Source organism: Penicillium waksmanii (genome assembly GCF_028829765.1).
Source record: "Penicillium waksmanii strain IBT 27052 chromosome Unknown utg000009l:1.0-4314994.0:1.0-4318279.0, whole genome shotgun sequence".
In the NCBI taxonomy this organism is placed as follows: domain Eukaryota; kingdom Fungi; phylum Ascomycota; class Eurotiomycetes; order Eurotiales; family Aspergillaceae; genus Penicillium; species Penicillium waksmanii.
Window position 1 is genome coordinate 3,753,911 of NW_026643255.1, and position 25,661 is coordinate 3,779,571.

Consider the following 25,661-nt stretch of genomic DNA (forward strand, 5'->3'; position numbering starts at 1 on the left):
TAACCTCTGTAGGTGACCAATTTCAACAGGTCTGCACAATATGTTCTGCTAGAACAGCCTCTAGAGATACAATCTGGTTCCAACTGAGACCGGACGAAGAAGACCGTCTTGCTCCATTTGCTCGACCATGTTGGCTAACATGAGATCGCACCCTCGGGCAGCAACCAAGCTCATTGTAACAGGGAGATATTCCACCTTACCACTCTTAGTACTGTTGTAGGGAACCTCCCCGACTAAAAAGCAGTTAGCATTACATTCTGCGGAAGAGTTCAACATGATGATACAATACTCACTCGGAACGACCAGGTCAGGCACACTAGCAAAGACAGCGATGTTGCTGTCGCTCATTCCCCAATACGGGGCAGTTGGGCCTCTACAACACTCGTTAGCATGTCTTTGTAAAATTAGATACTGCGGTCTCCAACCTACCCCAAATATTCATCGCGGTAGCTCACTGCTCCAACACTATTTGGATAAATGTACACTGACTCAGAGCAGGTTTCGTTGTTTCGAGCGCCGAATCCACTTGGACTATTCCACCAGTCCATGAAGAAGGTCTTATTATTCCAGGCCGTGTCAAATCCTTGTTGCCCAGATTCTTTCCCGAGATTCCAGCGTAGGAGAGGACCTGGGTTGACATATGGGGTACGTCCTGAGTGCTTTTTCGCGTAATCGGCAAAAAAGGGCACGCCTAGGTGAAGCCATTGGTAAACAGTGATGAGGGTTCCGTAGGTCTATTTAAGCAAAAGTTAGACAACCAATGTAAACTTTGGCCATTGAATTTGACTTTGCTATACGGTTGTCGGAGAATGGTACTCACATAATGAAGCAAATCATCCAAAGACGTTGCCGTCGAGTTAGCAGGACGCGTCGTATTCCAGGATCCACGAACATCAACTGCAGTCCGTTTTGTACCCAAAAAGGCCTCAAATTGAGTAACAAAACGTTCAATCAAGTCCGAAGCATTCGTGTTGTTAATAGCCTCTGCAGTGAAAGAGCTCTCGGGGTACAAAATGGACTTTGGGTAGGAGTCAAATCGGCCATCGAATCGCTTATACCAAGCATGAACGACACGCGACCACAACTCGGCGCTGCGAGCAAATACTCCCGCAGTATCAAGACCAGAGCAAAGAGGAATGACTTCATCCAGGTCTACAGCACCGGTAGAGGGTCTATTTCCGAAAAGGCCTTGGGCACCAGCTGGGCCGCGCATCGAACCGCCCGTGTCACTTCCTACCGCAATGTCGAGCCATTCGTAGGATCCCATACCTGCGCCTGGACCTGTTGAGGAGCCGCTGGGGTATTGATATCCGTCGCCCTTGCAGAACCGTTAGTAAAATCTGGCTTGGGGTTAAGGCACAAAATGCTCACCCGAGGATTGAAGGGACAGTGGAGATCAACCCAGTCCGCAGTTGGGTTATCGCCGTTGGCAAATTGAACGGTTCCCATTTTTCCAATAAATACTGCGCCTTGGTCAATAAGACTTTGAATAGCTGGGCCGGTGGTGTTGCGTTCGTCATAGAGTGAGTAGTATGCGCGATTGCCGCCACTTGTTCGCAGACCCTTGACGTGAAAGATGTCCTTGACGCCAAGTCGGAGCTATAAAGGAGTAAGAACTTTGCTTGTAATAGCTTGAAGAACATTTCCTTTCGTGATACGCACACCGGCCAATGGATTCTCTGGCGTAGCAGTATAGTATAACCGTGATGGAACTGCAACACTATGTCCCTGTAAGAAGTTAGCTTGGTCGACCTGGCTAAACAGAGTCTCCTTATTTGCGCTACCTGAAATCCCGGGGCTAGTGGGATGAACCCGCCCTCCTCGTCGCTGATAGCTGGCTCAAGGAAGGCTTGGTTATCATCTGAGTAAAGCCTATGAGCCTTGAATATCTTGCCGGTTTTCGCTGAAACAAAGTAGGGGCCGATCGGGAGAGATTGTGTAAGACGAGCCCTTGCTGTACGTTCTAGTCCCCTGTTGGCATATTCCGGTGAGGCCATGAACAGCGAATTGCCGTTGTTAAGGAGTGTAGGAGATGTTGGCCGTATCTCGACGGACGGGGTTCCATCTCCATTGTATGCCACATAAATGGCTAATGGCCGGATCCTTGTTAGCAATATGTCTAGTATTACAAGACCTGCGAGAGACTTAGAGGATTGGTACCTTTCAAGAATGCGGTGTTAAACACATCATCTCTGTGCATATAGTCGGACACAATTTCATCTAGCTCTTGACCTGTGAAGCTTGATGCATTGCTAGAGATGACCGTCAAAGGGATTATATCAATATCGGATATGCACAGTTCTTCATAGATTGACACAGGTACGTCCAATATCTGGGACACAGCCACATTGCCAACATAGTAGGGAACTTCGTTGAGCTCTATAGTCTTTCCTTGCGCAGAACCCAAGGCGTTGACTGGGCTGAATATACCCAGGGAAGAAACTAAACTCAGAGCTTCCATGGAGACCCTCACACATTGTCGACGGAATTGGGTCATATTAACTAACATCGACCGAAGAGTACTATATTGCACACTGGTTTTGTGGTCAGCTGAATCTTTATAAAGGCTTCCCTACTTCATAAGTATATATGCTTCTTTGTTCCAACAGAAACGGCTTATCGCAATACTACTAGTAAGAACTCCATTTCTATGACAAGTCGAAACTTTGGAGTCTTTTGATCGTTATCAAGGAGTCAACACTCAGACCTTTCATTACAATCCCCATAACCAAGCCCTAAATGGACCTCTTATCTAGATTGAAATTCTCCAAGGGGAAACTACAGGTGATTAAAATCATAATCTCACATTCGTCAACGGCTATCCCCTTGGAGTTTTGTTGGGGCATGTTGGAGACTTGGAGAGTAGTGGCTGTTTAGCCCCGGAGTTAGGCACCTTGCTGACATGGTCCCACTTTGCCAAGTCTATCTTGTACAATCTTAATGGGTTTATCTCCTCTATTCGTTATTTAGGCCGAACCTTGCGGAAGATGAAGCTATCAGGAGACTCGAGAGTGCCAGTGCTATCTACACAAAGTGAAGCCAGCGGAATGGGGTGCCTCACACACCCAACACTTTCCTTTTTCCTTCTCTTTTGACATTTGACATTTGACATCCAGTTGATGGAACTCATTCAATTTACTTCAAGTTCATATACAAGCCCCTTTATATGGAACTCTACCTAATATTAATTACCAGTGTGCAGATTTCTGCCCAATACAATGGGCCATAGGTAGTATATACTAGTATCTAGATCCCTTTACTCAATATCCTCGAAATCACTGCTGATCTTCTCCCCTCCAACCCACTTGACAACCATTTCCCCAAACAATACAGGCTCAAACATATGCCACGCATGTAGAATCCCGTGATGAAGCACCACCCGACTCCCACCCTCTTTACCCCCCTCCACAGCCGCAAACAACTTCCTCGCGGAATTAAGACTATCCTTCTGCAAGAGCGAATCCTTCTGCGCTGCAACCACCAGCGTCCGCACGGCGATCTTCCCAAGCGGCCGCGGCTCACAAAGCGTCCGACCAACCTCATAAATAAGTCCATAAGACGACTGCCCAGTCTGCAAATGCTTCATCTCCGTCTGAAACTGCGTGAGCATCTGGACCGTATGATGTAGCATGAAAATCGACGGCATAATCAGAGGCATAAGCATCTTTGGCGGCGCAAGAGTATTATACCCCGACAATATCGCTGAGGATATTTGGCCCGGCACCGCGCGCTCGGCGATACATGCACCGATGTGAGCGCCTAGACTGAGACCCACTAGATGCGCGGTGCCATTTTTTGCGTGTGCGGATATGATATGTAAGATGCTGGCGGTGGCTGTGTCGAGGTTGAAGGGCTTGATTGAGACGGATTGGCCGTGCATCGGTAAGTCTGGGGCGAGGACGTGGTAGTTTTGATCGGTTAGGTGGGGGATTACATCGTCCCATTCTTTGCTGCTACCGCATGCGCCGTGGATGAGGAGGATTGTTTCTGTCCCCTTTTCGTTGTGAGATTGGAAGAAGAGGCTTGGTTGTGCTGGGCGTGCTTCTTTGTCGGTGGCCATTTTGTGGGTGCCGGTGCGGTGCGCTGGGAGTTATTGGTAGTTCCACGGTGTCTGAGATGGGACGTGGATATTCCAAGGTTCAAGTTTGACAGCAAGGCTCGGCTCGTAGGCTCTTCTTTCGGGCTACAAGATGTTAGGTGGCTTACAAGGTTTGGCTTACAACTTTCTAGTCCAGTCCCTGCGTGGACCGGCCCCTGATGTATATGGGGGCCAAAGGAAGCGTCTAGCCACATCGAATCGCCAAGTTGCTAGCACTATGTTTCAGATAGCAAGGGATTCTATGTATAGTTGTGTGGTCTTAAGTCTAGGCTTTTGAAGAGTCATTCGCGCATACAGTGGCTTGTTGTGTGATATTCGAGTGGTGCATGAAGGAGAACCCTATTTATTCCAGGGGTCGCTTGCGCAATCAAAGAATCAAAATGCCAGCTAGGAAGAAAAAGTGAAACAAGTCGAAATCTTCAAGACTCGAATTGACTGTAACCAAAGATGCAAAACACCAGACCAGCCACCCAGATACAGATACGATGTGGTATCCCCCCCGTTTCCCCATGATTGATCCAGTGCAATTGAAAACACACAAGGACTAGCTAAAACCTTCAGCAAGGCTGGCCTGGATCATATACGATATTGTGACATGTTCTTCTTAATCTCATCCACGATTTCGACAGCCTCCAAAGCATTGCGGGCCTCAAAATCGTAACGTTTTTGTTCGTTCGCTTCGTTGCCGCGGAGCACCACGACTCGGAAACTCTTAGGATGCCGACGGCTGACCTTACATCCCACGACATCGTTGAAATTGATCGAGCGTGTTTTTGTGTCCGCTGTTTTTCCTGTATCTCCAGGCACCATGTGCATATAGTCGTTATCGAATGTCAAAATCCTGTGGTTCGAAGCAGTGAAGGTCATGGGTTGTTTGCGGAAGACATGGTACCGGCGATAGTAGCCGGCAATAGGATCTTGCTTTTGGGAGAATGAAGGCAGCATGGGTTTCCCGCCCTTCTTGCCCTTCTTCAAAGTTGCTTGGGAGTTGCTGTCTACCTGGAGTGGGGCATTGGGTGAAGAACTACCAGGTGAGCCGCCGAGTGTAAGAGGGCCAGCCCCGAAGCGTCGGCGGACTAGGTCCAATTCCGTGATGTTGCCCAATGCCTCCACGGTACGGTCAAGCGGCGCAATGGTGTTTGAACCCATCACCTTGAGGAGGTAGTTGCCCTTATCGAGACCCCAGCGCTTACACACTGAGTCCAGAAGCTCTGCAATGTAGCTGTCCGTAGAGGGGTTGAGGGTCATCGTATGCGCAGCGGCCTCTAGGTTAACGAAACGAATCTTCAAGGTCTTGGTCACGCCCATGCGTGGGGTAGCATGCGAAATAGGAACCATTGGCCGATCCGCTGGCGTTAGCGTGTTGTCGTTCAATGCGGAGGAGAATGGCTGGCCGAGAATCGGGTTCTGTCGTCCTATTGAGGGCTTGACTGGCGGAGTGGGTTGAGAGGTGCCTGGGGCACCCGGAACCGTTAGGTTGGCAGGGGGCTCACCCTCATCAGACCCAAGACTTTGGCTGAATTGCGGATACAGTCGTTCATTCTCCTCAAATTCTGCATTGGTCGCTTCGACAAGTGCGAACTCGTCGTACTGTTTGCCTCGTGACCGGCCACGCATTTTCGCCGCATTGTTATTGTTCGATGTGAAGTCTGTCATCGGAAGTGTTCGTCCGAGCGCCGGGAAGTCGTACTCGACTTCGCCATCGTCGACCATACGCAGAGTCCATCGGTTGACCGTCAGTTTCTCTCGGTCGATAGATGGATCACGCGACTCTTCGGAGTATTTCCACAGTGCAAGACCGATTGTCTCGGCAACAGTGACTATCGCAGGTTGCTCTGCAAGTTTAGACTCTCTTGTGAGGGGTAGATCCAGTGGATCTTCAGGATCGGATGAAAATGGAACATAGATCTTGAGATGTAGTGGATCAGCCTGGTCTTTGCCAGAAAGAACGATGAACTTCTCCACAGGGTTGCTCGGAGCTCGTTTCCTAGACTTGAGCTGTTTCGTGAGCAAGCTGACTGGCTTAATCGTGCTGATAGGCCGCGGTGGCGGAAGGTCATGTAACTCGGGCGCTGGCGTTTTGGATTTACGCGGAGAGCTGCTCTGGCTAGGCCCAGTGTTTGCGGGAAGCTTGTGCATCAGGACGACTGGGGAGGACGCGTTTAATGTACCATTAATGCCGACTCCAGCTAGCAGCAGTGAGCCAGAGCCGGCCGTGGCATCAAATTCGGAGGACAAGGCAGATCCCACGGACTCTGCGCCAGAGTCCTCATCCTGCTCATGCAAATCCTCTAGGACGATACTGTCCGCACCACGGCTACCAGTCCGTTCCCGTCGTCTGCGAGGACGATCCACTGCGTGATCAGCCGTCGAGAACTGAACCTGGCCCGGCTTGTAGCTCTGGGAGTCGACCTCGTTATCTGTTGACAGGTAGTCACTGCTCGTTGTTGTATCTCGTCGCGGGCGTTGTTGTTCCTTGCCGGAAACCGCAGTCCCCAGCGACCCCGTGCGGTAATGGCTAGCCACATTCTGTGTCGAGGGCGAGGTGATCATGACCTCTGGTCGTTCTCGGTGTTCAATCGAACGAATGGGAGAGGAATCGGCTCGGTCCCGGCGTATGGGCATCTTGTTGAATTTGATCGCGTCGGCCGACCTAAAACTGTCAGAATCTCAAACGAAATCGTGCGATGCGATCGACGGGTGGCCTGATAGCATACCGGTGCAAGTTTTCACTCTCCTCGTCGCTGTCATCGCTCAAGTCACTGCTATCGTCATCCTCGGGGACTACAGGCGGTTGTGTCTCTTGGTTTTGGTCGCGTCGGCCCTTCTTCTTTCCTCGAGCATGGTTCCTTCGGCCTGTATAATCCATGTTGCTTTTTCCAGTCACCATGCCCCCTTCATCTTCCTCGCCTCCTTCCAACCCAAGGCCTTGTAGCTCATCCCGTGCAGCGTTTGCATCTCGTACGGCTAGCCGAAAGTATTCGGAGGAGACGGCCGCCGTGGTTGGGATCGGAGGGGAGTAGGTGCGTTTGAGGCTGCCAGCACTGGTGTCGTTGGTAGCAACAGCCGACCAACCAGCAGCGCGGAAGCCTGGGGTGTTGAGGACAGAGTTGTTGACGTTGATCAAGCGGTCACCGATGCCGTCTTTGATCGTCGAGAGGTATGAGGAGCGGAGTTGCCAGATGGCGAAGCTGAGCACTTGTCAGCCGGGCGTCACGGTGTCAGGGGGAAAGCGAGGAGGGGCGGAGATAGAGATTCAATGAGAAATAGTATGAGGGGAACCTACTCTTCATTATGAAGGAGCGACATGATTCCCCGGTTCCAAACGAGGGGAGGAGCTGGTCGCCAGCAGGGGAGAGGATAGTGTTCGATAGCGGTGTACTCGTGGATGGAGAAGTTGTCAGAGGCCCAAGGCGCATGCTCAGCAGAAGGATGGGTAGGAATGAGAAAGGGAATGAGTTGAGCAGGACCAGCCTAGCAGAAGCAGAAGCAGAAGTAGAAGCACAAATGGAGGAAAGCTGAAGGGAAGAGGGAAGTAGAGGGCGGAGTGGATGCGGCAGGGCGAAGTGGAAGTGGCGGGCGCCGATCGTTTCCCCGCGAGCCCGCGAGCCCTACAAAGCGTATTCTATGGGTTACTACTAGTATTACTAGTACTTGATTATTGGAATACTATTACAAGCCTCAAGGTTTAGATGATAATTATACAATGTCTATAGAGTGTACACTGTACTGAATAGTTTCCATATGTTCTCTTGTCTATTTGTTTGTTTCCATGGTTGTTTGTTTGTTTTCTGCTAGTAGCTTCTGGTCGACTGTCTCTACTAGTACTACTTGTACCGGTACTACTAGTACTATACGACCCTTGGAGCACTGAAATCATTGAATCTAGTAGTGCCAGTGGCGGAAGGTCAGTCAATTTGCTACTATTAACCTCAGTCAGAATCTTATGTATGCCCATCGTCGAGGCGGCCCCGTGAGAAAGCAACGCAAGTATCAAGACAACAGGAAAAGCCCAGTCACTCATTCTCATTCCTGTTCCCTCACTTCCATTATTGGCCCTTGATAGACGTGTCGTGCACGCACGGAATAGTATGCAATTGCGAGAGCCACAACGCCACAAATTCCCACAACGCTGTAGCTCATCGTTTTTTCTGTGGTATGCATTTCCGATGGCCAGAAGCTGAAGAATATTATGATGGCTATGTAGATCACTGTAAAGCCGTTGACAAGTATACCCAAGATTCCAGGCACATGGAAGGGACCCCAAGTTAGCCTCGCTCCGGGCAGGTTCGTCTGCATGCTCGTTGCATCGCCAAACCGAGAAATATCTCCTTTGCACCGTCGATATAGGAGCAGTACACTGACTATCAAATATGAAGAATACAGACCAGCCACTGCCATTGATAGAATATCCTCCAGCGCAAGCTTGGACCCTAGGTTGATCAGCCCTAGGAGTGCGGCGATAATGACGGTCAATACGATGGAGGAGACTGGTAGATGTCGAGAGTTGACCTGGAAAGACGATTTTGGATCAGTGGGAAGAATTTTAAATTGCTGGGTATGTTTCTACCTTGGACCACCAAGCCCATCCGGGAACCCCTTTATCTCGAGAAAAAGACCAGAATTGTCGAGATGTCGCCGCCAACATACCGAAGATCGAGCAACCTGCGGCAAAAAGCAGCACAGAGACCATTGCAAGCGTGCCACCCATCGAACCAGTGCCTTGAAGAAATATCTCCATAAAAGGATACCCACTCCGCGAGCTTAATGCATCTTGTATATTGCCGCTACAAAACAACATGGTCAAAAGCATCCCGAATCCCAGACAACCGTTGATCACGACCGTCAGCATCATCGCTTTCGGAATTGCCGCTGCTGCATTTGCACATTCCTCGGCCATCTATAAGTTTTAGTTGATATTAATTCAAGACAGCCTCATTGGAAGTCCCACTTACATGCACAGCGGCATCGCCACCACCGAATGCGAAAGCCGCACCACTGAGTCCCACGAACCAAGAAAGACCCTTATTAGGAAAGCTTCCTCCATTCAGAAACTCTTCAAAAACCTGGTCCTCTGATTTGTGCTGGGCCTTGATAACCAAAGGTATCATGATGCCAAAGAAGCCGACGATGTGGAAATATAACAGTCCGCTCTCAAGTCGCGGGAGGAACCTGCCGCCTACCATGTTCGTAGCGAATACAATACATAGAAAAGCCCACATGATGAGAGTGCCTTGGTATGCTTTAGCATGGTAGCTGTTGTATGCCAGGCCTACTGCTCCTTGGACCTGGGTTCCGAAAAGGAAAGCACCCGAGGCGAAGGCAGCTTGCCAGCCAACAACAGAGAGCCAACCTGGCCATATATGTAAACGGATGATGTGAATAGGTCTAGGAAATATGGCGCAGTACCTGTGATATAACTGAGGAGATTCCTATATTCCTTAGGGCCAAGCATTGCGCACCAATGGTATTGCCCACCGGATGTTGGGGCCCTATCATGCAATTAGTGGTAGGACATCGAGCTTGGATTGTAGTTTACATTGAAGCAAGCTCCGCCAGGACCACAAAATAACAGGCCGTGCCAATCCATACGAATATGAAGCCGTAAATAGCTCCAGCCGAGCCACCACTATTTGCGTTAACGAGATTATACGTAGAAGGGGAGGAAGAAAGCGGGTGCAGACTTGGTCAAAGACAGTATAAAGGTTCTATATCGATGTTAACACAGACGCAGAATAGTACTTTTCCGGTGATTATTACGCAAGTAACCCTTCCCAGGTCCCGAGGATCGTACAGGCAAGGCCAAGAACAGAGAGGACACCCCAGTTACGCTGAATAAAAGTGAGCAAGTGAAATTCTGGTGATCATGACAGAAGTTACTCGCCTTGAGAACAGGTTTCTTTCCAAGACGTTGAAGCTGAATATCATCACGCCCACCTTCGGATAACGTCAGGTTCTCTTGGTGTTGTAGCGACACCTTTCCTTCTGAATCAGTGACACGAATGTCATAGGACTGCATATTGAAAGGATTGGATAAGAAAGCACTTGATATATCAATCGGCGAGGAAGTCATCTGGTTCGGTGAAGAGGATTAAGGACCACAGCCAGGCAGCGTGGAGAGAGTGAGACGAGAAGCAGGGAAGATGCGAGAGAAAAATCGATAGAGCCACAGGAGTCAGAGTAAAGAAGTCCTTCGAGATAAGCATGCAAAAAAGCTAAATATAAGCAACTGCCAAAATAGTTCGATGGGGCCCTGTTTGAAATGACTGTAATGGCAGAACACACCATTGTAAGAAACTCCGATGCCAAAGACACTTCTTTCCCAATCCTCAGTGCCAATATATCAAAATGGACTAGTTGTCTGGTAGTTTGAGAGCCCTTAAACATTACTAACTCAATGGACTAGGCGACCACGGTACTAAAGTATGGATTGGTGAGTGGAAGCGCAGTCATTAGGTGCCATCCCCGGGATGTCACTGTTACACAGGATTACCTTTCTACTAGTAGTTCCTACGGTGGTTACCTTGCTATCACGAATGAGAGGAAAACGTTATCAAGTGACAAGAGCAAGCAAATATAACAGCCGCTTACACATGCAAACTCTCTAAGTAAGGATGCTCCTCCATCTGGCGATCTAGCGACATAAGATTTGCCTCCTTTGAGACAACGAGCCCAAGTGCTGCGTTGTCTTGGTAGTGTACGCAAGGGATGGCTGAATTCCACTAGCCACTGCAGTACTAGTAGTATTAGATAGGATAGGCTAGCGTAATTTCTCTCAATTGCTTCAAGTTCAAGGTGAAAACCATCAAGTTGAGAATATCGTGACTCTGGGGAAGACAGTAGATCACAAAAAGCCCATCACGGTATTTATAGTACGACCTGAAGATCAAATGCTAATCTCAGTTATTCAGCATCCTCCATCGGAGTCCAGGCTATTAGTTACATGTTGAGCGAGATAATACCATCGTCAAGCTGAGCAAGGTGGTCACGAAAAGAACGGCCTACTAATGTAGCAACTTAGTACTGGCAAAAAAAGGCTGGGGGCAGAATAAACAATTCTACTCGATAGAAGCAGCAAAGGGGTAACTTGCACTAAAAAAGAAGGAGAGTGCCAAGCGTTGCGAAACAATATCTAGTACGAATGTGCAGTTTTTGCAAGTGCTCGACCCGCTTTCCAATGGCGGCTGGGACAAAAAGACGTGGAGTCTGTCGTCCCCTAGTCAGTCTGGACTCACGAATTATCAGCATAGCATCGGCTCAACAACCATTGATCAGCACGGAGGCCCGCTCTGAGGCCGAATTCTCGAGTAACAAAGCTTTTTTCAGGATACTCTTTGGAAGACGGCCGCATCCCGTACCGGGGTAGCAGCGCCGATCTCGAGCGGGGTGATTGGACATTGGCCGCCACAGGGCGTTCTTGACGCGCAATACCGGCAGCGACCCTCCACTTCTTTCTCTTGGGAAACGAAAATGAGCTACTGATTAAGATTTTCGTGTACTGAGTGTTTGCTGCGAGGCGTGTGGTTCCAGCTTGTGAATGGTGGTCTACTCTCCCTTTTGCAGGATTGTAGGCCTTTTTACGCTCCAGCAGAAGGGGCAAGGCTATACAAAAACAAAGGAGAAGATCAGGTGCCTAGGTGGGCCAGGCCAGGCCAGCCCCTGGGAGGTCACTGGCACCGCGCTGATAGTGATAGTATCCCCATCCCCGGGAAGTGGGCCTCAACTTATTTCCCCAGATTCACTGCAGGCGTGGGGCCCCGCAGCTCTTCGCGACGTTTGCTGTCTGGGAAGATGAAGGTATATATCGAGCTGCCAGCCTGACTCCTTTTGGTAGCATCCAGTCCAAGCTTTCTGGTGGTTCGATAACAAAGATGCAAGTAAGAGAGCGGTCCAGCGCCAAGTTTGATGAGAAGGAGAGTGCTCAGGTCAAAACACTTGGCCATCTCCGTCTACGCGATGAGGATACCAACGAGGTGATTCTGGTTCCTACCCCGTCTGACGATCCTAAGGATCCTCTTAACTGGTAACAACTCCCCATGAACATTCTTTGGCATTCTGCAATCCCTTATATCCGAGTCTGACTGGTATCCTGTTTCAACAGGCCGAGATGGTTCAAGCTATATACTGCGGTGGCAGTGTGCCTCGCGATGGTTCTTTGCAACTTTCTCGCAGCTGGTCCTACACTCGCCATTGTCCAAACCGCAGAGGACTTCTTTCCCAATTGGCAAAAGACCGGTATGTCGGCGGCGATCGCGAAAACGGCCTACTTTTTCAACTGTACGGCTTTGTTCCAAGGTCTTGGGAACCTGATTTGGATGCCTCTCATCAACAAATACGGTCGTCGGCCGGTATATGTGACTGCATTCACCATATATACCATCACTGCTATCTGGTGTGCTGTGGCGAAAGAGTACGCGAATTTCTTAGTTGCTCGAATCGTCATGGGAATTGCTGCCGGTGCGGGTGAATGTTTGGCTCCTATTACTATTGCCGACATCTTCTTCCTACATGAGCGCGGAACCATTACAGCGTAAGTTACCTGCTTAAACTCCGCCTTATCTCTGCCCTTCTAACATACGCCAGACTATATAATGCCTCTTTGAATCTCGGTGTTGCGACTGGTGCCATCGTCGACGGGTTCATTGTGAAATCTTATCCATGGCGCTACATTTACTATGTCGCCATTGCCTTGATTGGCTTTGTTACTCTCGTGGTATATTTCACTTTCCCAGAGACGGCTTACATTCGGAATTTCGCACCAACAGGCACCATTACTACCCTCAGTCCATCTGGTAACCGCATTCGACGCAGTGTCAAGGGGGAAGAAGCTGGCATGGGTGAGGCTACTGAACATGAGGTTGCGCCTCAAGATGCCAATGTCGATAGTAATCCAGGCTTTAAACAGGGCCTGAAGCTCTATCATGGCAAATATACCCATGAATCACTTTGGCAAATGACCATCCGACCAGTGGGACTGTTGATTCTACCTCCTGTCTTGTGGGCTACACTCGTTATGTCTGTAACTATCGGCTTCATTACAGCAATCACCTCAAATGTTGCTTCCGCATTTTCAACCGCTTACGGGTTTGAGGCATGGCAATCCGGACTTTGCTTCGTTTCTGCGATCATTGGCTGTGCATTCGGTATTGTTCTCGGTGGAAACCTCTCCGATTGGGTTGCCGATTACTTCACCCGTCGCAACAACGGTATTCGTGAGCCCGAAATGCGTCTTCCAGCCATTATGGTCGGTGCAATTACCGGCCCCTTGGCTCTAGCTCTATACGGATGTGGTATCAAGTATCAGATGCACTGGATTGTTCCAACTATTGGTATTGGATTGAGTAAGTTATTGACTCTACTATCTTTTTTGCATCCCCTTATTTGACCAAGAGGCTTACTTGTCTAGTCAATTTCACTATCACCCAAGCTACCAATGTCTCCCTTGTGTACACGATCGACAGCTATCGCCCCATTGCTGGAGAAATCGTTGTTACCCAACTAGCTTTCAAATCTGCCTTCGGCTTCCTGCTCGGCTTTTACACAAACCCTTGGGTGGAAATTCACGGTTACAATATCGCGTACGGCGAGATGGCTGCTATCTGTGGAGGTGTTCTTATTTGCTGGATTCCATTCTTCTTTTGGGGCAAAAAGATTCGCCAAACTACCCTCAGGTGGTCCGTGATGAAGTGGGTACGATGGGATGATGACCGTGAAGTTGGCGAGTAGATGAGTCGGGCCCCTAATTACAACGTCTATACAATGTTGATCTTATATTCTTGTTCGAAAAAGCCTCATGTTCCAAGGTTGTAGTTATCAAGATCTAACATGTTGTACCAATATATTATCGTGTGGAGGATATCATCAGTCCTACCTAGTAGTCAGTCGGTATCTACTTGTAATTCGAGGCGTTTGACGGCCCACATAGGTGAAAAGAAAGGCTTCTTGGTAATATGCAACTGCAGTGTCGACTTGACGAGTCTGCAGTGAAAGAAGAAAATCGTATTATACAAATTGCATCTAAGCTTTGGCCTTGGGCTTCCGGCCCTTCTTTGGCTTTTCTTCACCATCATCCTCGGCGGCCTTCTTTCCTTTCTTCTTGGGAGCTGCCTTCTTCTTCGGCTGGCTCACATATTTGTCCTTCTTCAAATCTAATTCATCATCCTCGTCCTTGGCCTCCTCCACAACCTCCTCTTCGTCTGACTCTTCAATGGCATCTTCGATATCCGGCTTTTCCTTGGGGGCCGCTTTCGGCACCAAAACATCGCTAGCCTTCATGAATGGCAGAGGGTGCGAGCGTTGGTTGTAGAGACGAGTGAAAGTTGCCTTGGTCTGTGTTTCCAATTTGACCTTAGACTGGTCCATGGGTCCAAGTCCCAGTTCCATAATGGCGTCGAAGTCATCGCGTGTCAAGAAGTAAGAGTCCATGAAATCAATCACATCATCTACACTTTCTTTGCCGACATCTTGGAGTTGTCGAACCGATTTATCCCATATCATAGGCATATACTGCTGCCGAATCTCGTCACGATTGCCGGAGGTTCGAAGGCGCATGTGACCTTGAATCTCCTTGACAAAACGAGTTAATTTGCCTAGAGTTTCACGGTTAGAATATGGGGAGAGCAGATGGTTTGGTATTACTGACCTTGTTTGCTGTTATTTCCAAGCCAAGAGGTGAACGCGGGCCGTTCGTAGCTATTACCGTAGACAAAGCTGGCCGGGCGAACAAAGCTGAACATGGCATGGGTCGGCATAAGACTCCATTGTTGCTGAGTTCCGTGGATCATTCGATCAACGAGATCGCCATCACTAATACTGGAGGCAGCATTGTCGATCAACTCAAGCTCCTTCAGTTTCTTTTCTCTCGGATCCATGCAGTTGCTTGCGAGGGTGGGCTTTGTTTTAAGATAGTGCTCCTGGAGCATAAGATAGCTGAATTCGTGGTCGTTGAAATAGAGCTGAGCTTTGTCTTCCAATGAACTATTCGAGCTTGGTGAAAACATTTGCGCACTCAGGATCTTACTAACAATATCCCAGGGCTTGAGAATAATGTGCTTCTCCCATGCCTTGGACATCTGCTTGCCCTTGTCATGGTCCATATTGGATTGATCGAGCTTGGCAGCGGACAGCATGTTGATAACTTGCCGGATGTCTGCATGCGTTCCTTCAATAAGGCTATCCAGCACAGGGCGAGGCATCTGGATACCTTCCCTGAAGCAGATGGTGGACAATCTGGCGCGTATCTGCTCCACAGTCGGGCGGCGGAATGGAATATCAAATGTGACATGGTCGAATGGCCTCATCTTCGGCAGCCTTCGCTCGTTGCAGATAAGAATGACGGGAATATTGGTCTTCTTGACGATGGCTGCCACGGCTCCAACACCTCCCCGGTCACCGGCAGACATACCGTCAACCTCATCCATGATCAAGACGAGGTTTCGTTTCCCGCTGTCCACCTTCTTGCCTTCTCCAGCAAAATAACCTTGTAGAGATGTTGTGTCGAGCACACCTAGCAGCCCAGTTTCAACGAGCTTTTTGCTTCTTGTATCACTGGCGTTGGTTTCCACAATATCAAATCCTTCAACTTTAGCCATCAGGTGCGCGGCTGTGGTTTTGCCGATTCCTGGAGGTCCGTGGATCATGACCGCGCGGTAAATGCCAGATCCATCTTTTCCACCGGTCTTGAATCCCTTTTTGGCATTGCTGTGCCAGTTGCGTAACCATGTTTGGATCCTCTCAACGGCGGTCTTGTTACCACAGATCATGCTGGCAGCTGTTGGCGCATACTTGGTGGTCCAGAGCTGATCGTTCACTGGGGATTCTTGCGAAGATACCGGGGCTTTTCCTTTGCTGGGAGTCTGTTGAGGAGTTGCTTTCCTCGCCTTCTCCTTCTCCATTGCTGTTTTCTGCTTTTTCTCTTCTGCATCAATTTCAGCTGCCAAAGCCTTGACCTTCTCTTCTTCCGCCTTCTGTTTGGCGCTGAACGCTGCTGCGGCTTGCCCCGAGCCGCCATTTACAGGCAGACGTCGAATTAACTCGAAAAGTCCATCTTCGTTGATGGTTTTCAGCTTGAAATTCTGAATGGTCTCGAGCTTCTTTGGTCCAGCTTCGCCGCCCAGCACAACATAGTTTGTTTTCCTGCTAGGCGCACCAGTAACCTTGCCACCATATCGTTTGACCAACTCTGCACCTTCATCACGGCCTAGTGATTCAAGCACGCCAGTGAATACAAATGTCAGTCCCGCAAGACAGTTATCTGCGCCTTGAGGCACATCCTTGGTTCCGGAGACTGGTGGTGTACGAGACCGCTGGCCACCAAAAGTCCACTTCTTAGCCGGTCCGTCCTCCTTTGGAGGTGGCGAAGGTGCTCTGATGAGGGGAATGCTATCGAAAATGGCTTGAATCTCCGGGTTCTCAGGCTCAGGCTCTTTCTTTTTCGGGCTGGCCTTCGTCTTCTTCGCAGCTGGAGATACAGTCGCTTTAGCCGGGGCTCGCTTCTTTTTCTCTTTGGGAAGCTCTTCATCTTCATCAGTGAGAGCTTCCTGCTTCCGCTTGCGAGTTGCACGCGGCTTCGGTGTAGTCTTTGGCAAATCTTCCATCACTACATCGTCGTCTTCGTCGTCCTCGATTTGTCTCTTGTTTTGTGTTCTCCTAGCTCTGGCTGCGGCTGGCTTGACCTCGAGCACTTCGAAGTCGTCGTCATCGTCATCGCTATCACCTTCGGCGACATAGGCATCGTCGCCCTTGCCGGCCTTCGCATATTCGGAAGCAAAAATGTCGTCTCCTCCAAGGCCATCGTCGTCAACAACAGTCGTGGCCTTCTTCGAGGTTCGTGACGGCTTCGAGGGAATTTCAACCCTCTTAGCTTTCTCGGGGCTGGCAGTCTTCTCGGGAGCTTTTTCGGTCGTGCTGGGGCTCTTAGTTGTCTGCCCCCGCTTCTTGCTAGACGCAAAATAATCTGACGTTGTCGTGACCTCTCCCTTGGGCTCTTCCGGCTTACTATTCCGAGAATATGATTAGCCAAGCTGCGCGCTTCAGAAATCAAGCAGATGGTAAGCATACGGTTTGGCCTTAGGCTTCGGCTTGGGGGTTGCGGGCTTCACAGGTGCAGCCTCATCGTCATCGCTATCATCAACGACCTTTCTGCTACCTGTGAAATCATTAGATCTGTGAATGGGTCATGGGTATGAAGCAGGTAACCGTACGTTTCTTTCTCGCGGCTGATGGATCCTTCATTTTGAACGGAAATGTCAGTAATCTGGTTGAATTGAGAAAACTCCGAGGGTAATGGGGCTTCTTTTGTAGTGCTGAAATGCATCCAGGCGCCAGAACTTACTTCCTTTTTCGCGGGCTTGGGTGCCTCGCCGTTGGCTTGGCTTGGCGGCTTGCCGCCAAAAAAGCTTCTGATATCTGGCGGCATAGTGACACACACCTATCTGTACAAAGTCTCAGAGGGGCGCAATCCGAGGCAGATGGCGATTGGGGGACAAGGCAGAAGCTCGGGGTTCTCCAGTCGCGCGGCCGGAGTGACTGGACGCGCCGGGAAAGCGGCTGACTAAGGAACACGGTCACGTGCCACTTTGGTCCCGATTGGGCTAGCGTATATGGACATCGAAAAGTGCCGCTGGCCTTGCAAAGAAACGTCGTCCGCGCTCGGTATTAAACAGCCCTCTACGGTCACAATGGGTCCTCAGATGAAGATGTTCGCGGGGCCCCTATCGGCCTGCACTCGGCCAAGCTGTACGAATTATCCTTCCCCGCTGAGATGGTCACCACGACTCGAACTAATCCGTTCCATGCAGGCTTCTCGGGTCCGCTAGCTGCCTTTTCCCTGGCGCGGTCCTTCTCAACCACCTCGCCTGCCTTCAATTGGCTCACACCCAAGTTCGCCGAAAAGTCCAAATCGCCCAAGGGCCGACCCCATGTCGCTACCGGTGGATCGACCCGCGGAACAACGGTCGTGTGGGGAGACTACGGCATTCGGATGAAGGATCACGACCGCCGCATGCCCTCTTCCGCCTTGAAGATTGCAGAGGAGACTATCAAGCGACGACTCAGAGGAATGAATTACAAGCTCTACAAGCGTGTCAGCGCCAACATCGGTGTGTACACCAAGGGTAACGAGCAGCGTATGGGTAAGGGTAAGGGTAAATTCGACTACTGGACTGTTCGATTGCCCGTGAGCCGAGTTGTCTTCGAGTTGAAGGGAGATATCCACGAGAAGGTCGCCCGCGAGGCCTTCCGTCTGGCTGGTCACAAACTACCCGGTATGTCTGGAAACAATTCCTCAAGCAGCGAAGCCCACAATCATTATTGTCGCAATTTATACTAATAATCCACAGGCCTTTGGGAATTTGTCAAGAAGGATGATCCTCCCGTCGTTGGAATCACAAAGCTCGGCAACGGCGTCACTCTCGACTCCCTCAAGCGTGCCCGCCGAGACCCTCCCCTCGGAACCAACGACCTCCCCAACCCACCGCAAAGCACTTCCTCCGACCCTTCTTCCCCCTCTCAATAAACTGTTCTCCCGCCTGCATCATACCGAGACTTCATGTTTTTCAACGCTTCCATTCCACTTTTGCCCATATGTTGAATTAAGCACCGACATTGGAGCCGGGCCCATACCCCTGCTGTCTCCTCGTTTTGGCGGTGGCTGCATCGCCTGGTGTGTCGAAATCCTCTGTACATTACCGTCAGTCTTTTTGCGCGTCTTCCGGGGGGTGTCCACGAAATTCCGGCTCTTCCCGGGAGCATCTTTTTGTCTGGTATTAGGAGTTTTAGAAGACAACGATATATTCTCTATTTACCTTCAGATTCCATCACAACGCCCCTTCCTAGTTTCTGCGCCATCTTGTATTCATCGCCGCTGCCATTGGCCTCGCTTGCAGGTTCGCCCTTGGTACTAAGCTGGCTCTGAGTATGCGCTTGTCCAACTACACATTCCAGTCAGTATACACTAGTATCTTGCCCTGGTAGGGTTTGAGATGGCAATGCGGTCTTCCACTTACTCCCCATTTGGCCGGTTTGCTTGTCAGGTGGCTCGGTGTACAATCGGATGGACTCATATCTACATTCATCAGTTTAGTTAGAAGCTCCAGGCTATTCAACGGCAGCGGCGGGGTTCTCTCGAGCTAGATAGGACTTGTCATACTGGGTGCTTTCCCCACCAGGCTCCATGTCAATCAATCTCGGGTCGTCCATTTTGAAGGTGTTAGTTGCACCTTGCTATTATCTTAGTTCCGAATTATTCGAAATTTTCAGACTATTTTATAAGGCGGGGGAAGGAAGCCGGCATGAGCTCAGTAAATGCTATGATGTGGTCCTGTGACGGTAGGTGATGACGTAGTAGGTCGATCTAGGCACCTGCCACATAGGATTTCCGCTTCTTGAATGCTGATACATCAATACTGATTCCTACTAGTAGTAGTAATATTGGAGCGATGGGTAGGTAGCGTGCTTTAATTAAAGAGGCTCCTTCTCAAATGTTATTGTACGTTTGCCCCCTGCCATGGTTTTAATTAATGCAAACTGTATTGGTTACTAGATGCATAGCTGAGAACCTGCAATCGAAACGCCAATAAATCTACCAAGAAAATGCCTTCATGCGCCTACAAAAAGAGTGAAGTCCTAGCGCGGCTTTTTCGAGTCCAGGGCACCGGTGTCGGGTTCCGCAAATTGACAGAATGGCGAGCATTTCGAGCTCATTAGATCAGAATTCTGCGCCCTGGTAGTGTACAATCGTCATTCATTGTTTGTAATATTCAAGCTTTAAAACTCCATCATGCCCATCAAATAACTAGGTGAAAGTTAGCATTCGTGCCTAAAGTTGATGGATTTCAGGTGACAAACGTTTCGTAGATGCGCATGAACTTGGCAACGAAGGCCTCGAGGTGGAAAATAACTTTCTATGCGAGAGTTAGATCTACACTAATATCAGGCCTCTTGGGGTTCTCTCTAGTAGTACTTACACTTCCCAGCTTGATTCGGTGCTCGTAGAATGCAGACCATTTAATCACTTCGGGCTTAAGAGCGTCGTCCACTCGTGCCACGAGCTTGAAAGTCAAAGTCTGTGAGGCAAGTTAGTTTCAGTGTCACGTTTGTCAGGAAATATAGCATCGAATTTCTCACCTTGAGTACGGTTGTTGGGGGGATGCAGTGAGTCAAAAGATCATAGAGGCGAGTGCGAACCTGCAAAAGGCTGGCAGGTGATCGATCTTTAAGGATATCATCCGCCGTTACTTGGATGAGAGCTTCCCAGTCGGGGGGGAGGGATAGGGCTCGTGTCTGTAACTTTCTCACTAAATATCCACGGCGATTAGTATTGGAATAATCCCATTATTAGAGAGGGGATGGGCTGTGCCGTTCTCACTTTTGCGCATAGATAGATTCAAACATCAGCAGTGCCCGACGCAGATTCCGACCACTCTCCTTTGCAATCCGCTTGTTCAACCCGTCGGCTTCAGTCCAGCCCTCTCTCTTCGCGGCAATGCGAAGTGCCGAGCAAATATCTCTTTCCGTAGGCGCAGCAACCCTGACCAGCAGAGTTCGCGATCGAATAGGAGCGATAATATTCGACGTGCTGTTGGCGAGGAGGATCAAACGCAGATTAGGACTATATTTCTCCATTGTGCGTCTCAGCGCGGCCTGTGCATCGCGCGTGAGATGGTCGGCTTCGTTGATGACGACAATTTTGAATCGCTGCTTCGCTGACAGATCCACCTGCTGCGTCTGAGCGACTTCCTTGAGCAATTCCTGAATGACAACTCGGTCATAGTTCCCGACGTCGGCCGGGGTGATCTCCATGTGATAAACAGAGGAGACGATGTTGAATTCGAGCTTGCGGTTGCTGGTGGTTTGGAAGACTCGGGCGTCGATCTTGATCTTCTCCACGCCTGGTCCGTACAGTTCCTTCAAAGTCGCAATGATGCGCGTTTTCTTGCCTGCTCCGGAAGGTCCGTATACTAAAAGGTGAGGGAAATCTCCGCTCTGAGCCTGTGAAGCAGTGATTCGCATTAGTTGAGCCGCCTTGCTACCGCTCGGCAAGTTGTGGCACACTTACCAACGACCGTAGGCGATCCGAAAGCTCGGGGTGATATGTGAGTGCGTCGAGCGACCGTGGTCGCAGCTTGTCAACGAGGAGCGCCATTCTGATCTCTGAGTGGTTGGTGGAAGATAGCTGGATGGTTGGATTGTCTAAAAAAATACAGGTTGGAGAGGACGCGTCGGGAACGCGCCGCCTAATTAACGCTTGGTCCGTGCGGGCACTTCTTAATTGAAGACCATCTATCTCTACAGGCAACTTGATCAAACAGCAATGCATATATGAATACCCACGAGGACAAATACACTATAATCAGGATTGACAAAATTTCAGCTGGGTTATATATACACTCTTGGATTTCTATTCAGCTCCAAATATTTCCGTTAACTCCAACTTGTATCGTACAGGTGCGATTTTTATGAGATGAGATGAAATCGAGAAGGTCGAGTCAGAAGCGATTACACTTTGCAGATTTCTCCTGATCAAACCATTTTCGAATTACTGGTTTACGAAGCCAGTTCTAGTTGCCAGGGTGCGCACCCTGGGTCTTTGAGGATCCTGGGGGCAGTATATCATGATTGAATGGGTTTCAAAACACCATTATCATCATATCTTGCTTCTGCGATGGGTCAGTTTGGTCACAATAAAGGCCATTTTCTCAATCAGCGGTGTTCTTACTGAAGAATGTATAAGACAGTGTGATCGTGTCAATGCCCTGCATGTTCGGGTCCGTTGCAAAGTCGGGATCAATGTAGAAGAAGACAGGCATATCTACCGACTCTCCGGCATTGAGCTTTTGCTCCTCGAAGCAGAAGCATTGGATCTTGCTGAAATAAGGCGCCACCTGTCCCGGAGTAACACTATACGTAGCAACTCCAATGATATCATGAGGGCCCTTGTTCACGGCTGTGTAGAATGCCAGCGCGGTCTCGCCCGGCAAGACTCGGACCTCCCGTTGTTGCGGTGTGAACTTCCAGGGCAGGACGTCGGAAACAGACCCATTGAAGGTAATACGGAGGCGTCGGGAGTCTGTCACGGGTGTAACGCGTGCGGCAGTGTCGCCGTCCCCATTACGATGAGTGAGGATGGGTTGTCCGCCCCAGCCGGTTTGTTGGCAAATCTGTATCCGAGAGAGAAGAATTAACACAGCACTTCGATGGTTTGCTAAGGGAAACTATGGGTGCTGCTAACCATTTTGTAGAGAGGAACTGATCCGTACGCGAGAGCGACAGTTCCGAGAATCATACTGATGGTATAATACCTGAGAGCGATTATTAGCCTAAGTCGGCCAATATGCATAAATAAAGCTAGAGCTTCGACTCACATAGTGGAGGTATTGCGCTGCTGCGATTGCGGCGTGTTGAACGGTGCTGCGGAGTCATTGCGTTGTGCGCGGAGCAAAGAATTGCCTGAGAAATACCTCCTCTCTGCTTCGAATATACCTTTTCGCAGATAGATTGAGCGCTGCGGAATAGTTCCAGTCAGCGTACAGCGCCCCCATGAGGGGAATAGTGAGCGAAACATGGCTTGATGTCTTCAGATTGGAGCAATGGCGTCGATCATGCGGCCGGCCTTCCTGGAATTGAAGATCACGTGTCCCGCCGTTATCGATAGGTGTAGTCACGTGCCGTCAGTGTGTACCAACTGTCAGCACAGAGCCCCATTGGGAGAGCAAGCGGGCGTCCATCAGGAAATTTAATTAGAAGACCAGGAATTTTTATAACTCGAATAATTCAACTTCGTGGTGTATATTTATGTACCTGATTACCTGGCATCTTTTGTTGAGGGAACTTACCTACTAGATAAGCTTCAGATTAAATAATCATACAATATTCTATTGATCACATTATAGTGCCTTCTAGTAAGTAAATGCTAATAAAACAGTCGACCTGGGCAGTCCTTGAAAAACGTCATAGTAATACAGAAACACCACATCACTCCTAATTCAACAAGCTGGTGGCAAGACGGCCGAAGACGCCTCGGACTAAGCGAGGTTTTTCTCGAAGGCAGGTGATAAGAATAGCAGCGCTCGTTGCAAATGCAATATGCTCACGGTAAAAATACTGTCAGAAAGGGAAAAGATTGTTAGTTATCGCATGACTATGATAAAAGGTCTCCAAGGAGCGCCGAAGCTCCTCGAGAGAAGGGTAAAGCGTGTGTAACCCCACGCCAACCGGGAGATGCGAGGATAGAACATAACATACCTTTTTATCATACAACCGTGGCAGCACCGTAGACGCAGCTCGAGGTGCCACAAACAATGCCAGCTCTTGTCGCTTCCGCGCTTTTTCAACAAGCACACTCCACCCACACATAAAGCATCCTGCCCCAACACAAAGGCCAGAATCCCACATCATCGGGGTGACCGTCTTCTGGTCGAAGATCTTAGGACCAAGTCTAGTCCGGGCTAGACAAACGGCGTAGTAGAAGAGGCTCACGAAAGAGGCGAGGAAGGCAGATGACTGGGCGCCCTCGGATATGGCCCGAGTCAAGACGGCAGGGTTCTTCAAGCCCCGTAAGCGCAGGACAATCTGCAATGGGATATAGGTTGCACAAGCAAACTTGAAGGTTCTAGCAAAGCGGGACAATGCGTGGAGCTCGCAATTAGGGCCACAGCCCATGTGTACCATTTCGCACGGAATGGGGACTGTTTTGGCTGGGTCTCCCCATTCTATGGGCCAGTTGTAGTCTCTGCACATGGCTTCTAGAAGAGGCGCTTGGCCTGTATCCTTTCCATATACAAAAGTGCCCCAGCGAACACGACGGAGAGCCTCGATCAATCGCGTGTCCACCTTGGCTACCTCGCCAATCCACTTCTCGTAACTTCGAGGTAGCCTTTCAGGGACATAAAACCATGCCCACATGACCACGGCTGCACTCATGGCGAAGACTCCAGCGTCTGCGAGACCGGGGGCCACGGATTCAGCCAGGGTCCAGCGATTTTGTAACATGCGACGCCGCCGCCAACGACTCCATGCCAGACATGCAACCACGTCCAGCGCTCTAGTGGCCGTGAAAAGAGTGAGGTCCATTGTCCTCCCGACCAGCTCGGGAAGCGGTGGGCGCTCGAGAGCATTGGCCGGGGCCCTGGCAGGGTTCTCCTCTTGGCTGATTGTTGCTCTTATCCTACTTACGTCTTTCCGTGAAAGGCCACGGTCCTTGTTCAGTAGTTGAAAACTAAACCATGCCGAGATGAACGCCGTGACAAACTGGATCAATCGGCGCAGGCGCAGGGACAGTCGAATGCCACCCTTGGAGGGACCGGTTACGATCGAGACACATATCTGATACAAGAGTGCCGGTAGGAAGGTTGACCCACCGACCAAAGCAGCGCAGAATGTTGGGAAACTGTTGACACGCAAAGGCCCGGCTAGAACTTGAGCCAGCTATAGGGTTCAGATTCGGAGTTAGCCTGCGAGGTATATCGCAACGATCGAAAGACTGTAATTTGAACACAAGGGAGGGGACAGCAGTGACATCACTGCATGACTTGGAAAGTTGCTCAAAGAAATCTCAAAAATGACTTGAAACGTACCTCGCGTAGCTTTTGAGTGGTATCCCAGTTTCTGGCCCCGAGTCTTCGGGCGTAGGAGATGAGTTTGGGGGTGACCGCGGAGAGGTATCCTAATGCGTAGGCGCGAAGTATACTGGAGACCGATATAAGTAAGTACTCCGTCCTACATGGGGTTGGGTTCCACGGCTCCCGAAGAAACCGTTATTTGGGGAAGGCAGGGGAAGCGATGCCCGGCTTCCAAGTTCAGGAACGACTTACGGGTTAAGGACCCGGGTCCTAAATTGACGGTCATAGAGACTCAGCCGAACGACAGGATCCATCCTGCCGGTAACCATATCTTGATCGGCGGGAGACTCGGGATAAGCATCCCAGCCGGCTTCAACGGCGTGCCAAGGCTTTCGTTTGGGTCTGGATCGGGGATGGCAGGTCCAACGCGTGTTACCTGTCGCCAATGAAACGACAGGGGAAAACAAGAGAGATCGCAAAAGACACACTTCCAGTGGGTGACCAGTGACCGGTGACCGAGGATTTGCGGCCGCCCGAAAATTGGGTAGTATTGGCTCGGAGCCGAGGGAGGAGAGGGGGGGGGGGATCCTCCCGGGGCAACCCTCCTGCAAGATCGGTGTTTTTTTCTTTTTTCTTCTTTTTTTTCTTGCGTCGATGATCAACCGTGGATCTGTGTGACGGGGTAGTATAAGTAGGGTAGGGGAGAACTGAACCTCGGCCCCTCTAGGTGGAAGAAGTCTCCGCAAAAGGACTTTGTTAGGTTTGGGATTGTTCTCAGGGGGTGGACGATCATGGAGAGTATGAAAGGAAGGGGTCAGGGTATGGAGACTGCGGGGCTTTGTCGGACATCGGACCACGGACCAAGGTCCACGGCAGTGGAGGTACGGAGAGTCACTGTAAGGTGTAAGGTGTAGGGTGTACTCGTGGTGTAGAGGGCAGAAGTAAAGGTAACTAGAAGGTAAGAGTGTACGGAGTAGACTCCAGGGCTGTAAGTAAAGAGTAGT

At 49.9% G+C, this 25,661-nt stretch overlaps 10 protein-coding genes across 10 annotated transcripts; 2 read left to right on the forward strand and 8 right to left on the reverse strand.

The window, feature by feature from the left end:
- Positions 1-60: 60 nt before the first annotated feature.
- Positions 61-2,497, reverse strand: N7481_011722 (uncharacterized protein; the record flags this gene model as incomplete). The annotated part of the gene is made up of 8 exons (XM_057270941.1): positions 61-233; positions 294-373; positions 430-734; positions 821-1,318; positions 1,372-1,599; positions 1,663-1,728; positions 1,785-2,103; positions 2,130-2,497. The coding sequence occupies 8 exons, from the start codon at positions 2,495-2,497 to the stop codon at positions 61-63; spliced, it is 2,037 nt and encodes a 678-aa protein (XP_057118115.1).
- Positions 2,498-3,256: 759 nt separating this feature from the next.
- N7481_011723 (alpha/beta fold hydrolase) lies at positions 3,257-4,060 on the reverse strand (the record flags this gene model as incomplete). The annotated part of the gene is made up of 1 exon (XM_057270942.1): positions 3,257-4,060. One exon carries the CDS (start codon positions 4,058-4,060, stop codon positions 3,257-3,259), a length of 804 nt encoding a protein of 267 aa, XP_057118116.1.
- Positions 4,061-4,675: 615 nt separating this feature from the next.
- On the reverse strand, positions 4,676-7,518 carry N7481_011724 (Sin1 family protein; the record flags this gene model as incomplete). Its single annotated transcript, XM_057270943.1, has 3 exons — positions 4,676-6,752; positions 6,817-7,290; positions 7,382-7,518. The coding sequence occupies 3 exons, from the start codon at positions 7,516-7,518 to the stop codon at positions 4,676-4,678; spliced, it is 2,688 nt and encodes an 895-aa protein (XP_057118117.1).
- Positions 7,519-8,125: 607 nt separating this feature from the next.
- On the reverse strand, positions 8,126-10,118 carry N7481_011725 (amino acid/polyamine transporter I; the record flags this gene model as incomplete). Its single annotated transcript, XM_057270944.1, has 6 exons — positions 8,126-8,611; positions 8,670-8,999; positions 9,055-9,452; positions 9,509-9,591; positions 9,639-9,782; positions 9,826-10,118. The coding sequence occupies 6 exons, from the start codon at positions 10,116-10,118 to the stop codon at positions 8,126-8,128; spliced, it is 1,734 nt and encodes a 577-aa protein (XP_057118118.1).
- Positions 10,119-11,970: 1,852 nt separating this feature from the next.
- N7481_011726 (uncharacterized protein) lies at positions 11,971-13,825 on the forward strand (the record flags this gene model as incomplete). Its single annotated transcript, XM_057270945.1, has 4 exons — positions 11,971-12,122; positions 12,201-12,629; positions 12,683-13,440; positions 13,506-13,825. The coding sequence occupies 4 exons, from the start codon at positions 11,971-11,973 to the stop codon at positions 13,823-13,825; spliced, it is 1,659 nt and encodes a 552-aa protein (XP_057118119.1).
- Positions 13,826-14,116: 291 nt separating this feature from the next.
- Positions 14,117-17,516, reverse strand: N7481_011727 (replication factor C subunit 1; the record flags this gene model as incomplete). Its single annotated transcript, XM_057270946.1, has 4 exons — positions 14,117-14,688; positions 14,742-17,095; positions 17,159-17,242; positions 17,302-17,516. The coding sequence occupies 4 exons, from the start codon at positions 17,514-17,516 to the stop codon at positions 14,117-14,119; spliced, it is 3,225 nt and encodes a 1,074-aa protein (XP_057118120.1).
- Positions 17,517-17,778: 262 nt separating this feature from the next.
- Positions 17,779-18,614, forward strand: N7481_011728 (mitochondrial 54S ribosomal protein uL16m; the record flags this gene model as incomplete). The annotated part of the gene is made up of 3 exons (XM_057270947.1): positions 17,779-17,836; positions 17,899-18,363; positions 18,439-18,614. The coding sequence occupies 3 exons, from the start codon at positions 17,779-17,781 to the stop codon at positions 18,612-18,614; spliced, it is 699 nt and encodes a 232-aa protein (XP_057118121.1).
- Positions 18,615-18,690: 76 nt separating this feature from the next.
- On the reverse strand, positions 18,691-19,297 carry N7481_011729 (uncharacterized protein; the record flags this gene model as incomplete). Its single annotated transcript, XM_057270948.1, has 4 exons — positions 18,691-18,776; positions 18,904-19,029; positions 19,105-19,163; positions 19,248-19,297. 4 exons carry the CDS (start codon positions 19,295-19,297, stop codon positions 18,691-18,693), a joined length of 321 nt encoding a protein of 106 aa, XP_057118122.1.
- Positions 19,298-19,932: 635 nt separating this feature from the next.
- On the reverse strand, positions 19,933-21,242 carry N7481_011730 (replication factor C subunit 5; the record flags this gene model as incomplete). Its single annotated transcript, XM_057270949.1, has 5 exons — positions 19,933-20,001; positions 20,065-20,163; positions 20,225-20,390; positions 20,466-21,088; positions 21,156-21,242. The coding sequence occupies 5 exons, from the start codon at positions 21,240-21,242 to the stop codon at positions 19,933-19,935; spliced, it is 1,044 nt and encodes a 347-aa protein (XP_057118123.1).
- A 467-nt stretch (positions 21,243-21,709) lies between these two features.
- N7481_011731 (cytochrome c oxidase assembly protein) lies at positions 21,710-25,059 on the reverse strand (the record flags this gene model as incomplete). Its single annotated transcript, XM_057270950.1, has 8 exons — positions 24,910-25,059; positions 24,673-24,784; positions 23,342-24,523; positions 23,104-23,200; positions 22,462-22,663; positions 22,329-22,398; positions 21,816-22,257; positions 21,710-21,756 (listed from the first exon to the last, which is right to left on the reverse strand). Exons 1-8 carry the CDS (start codon positions 24,984-24,986, stop codon positions 21,710-21,712), a joined length of 2,229 nt encoding a protein of 742 aa, XP_057118124.1. The 5' UTR covers positions 24,987-25,059.
- Positions 25,060-25,661: the final 602 nt, after the last annotated feature.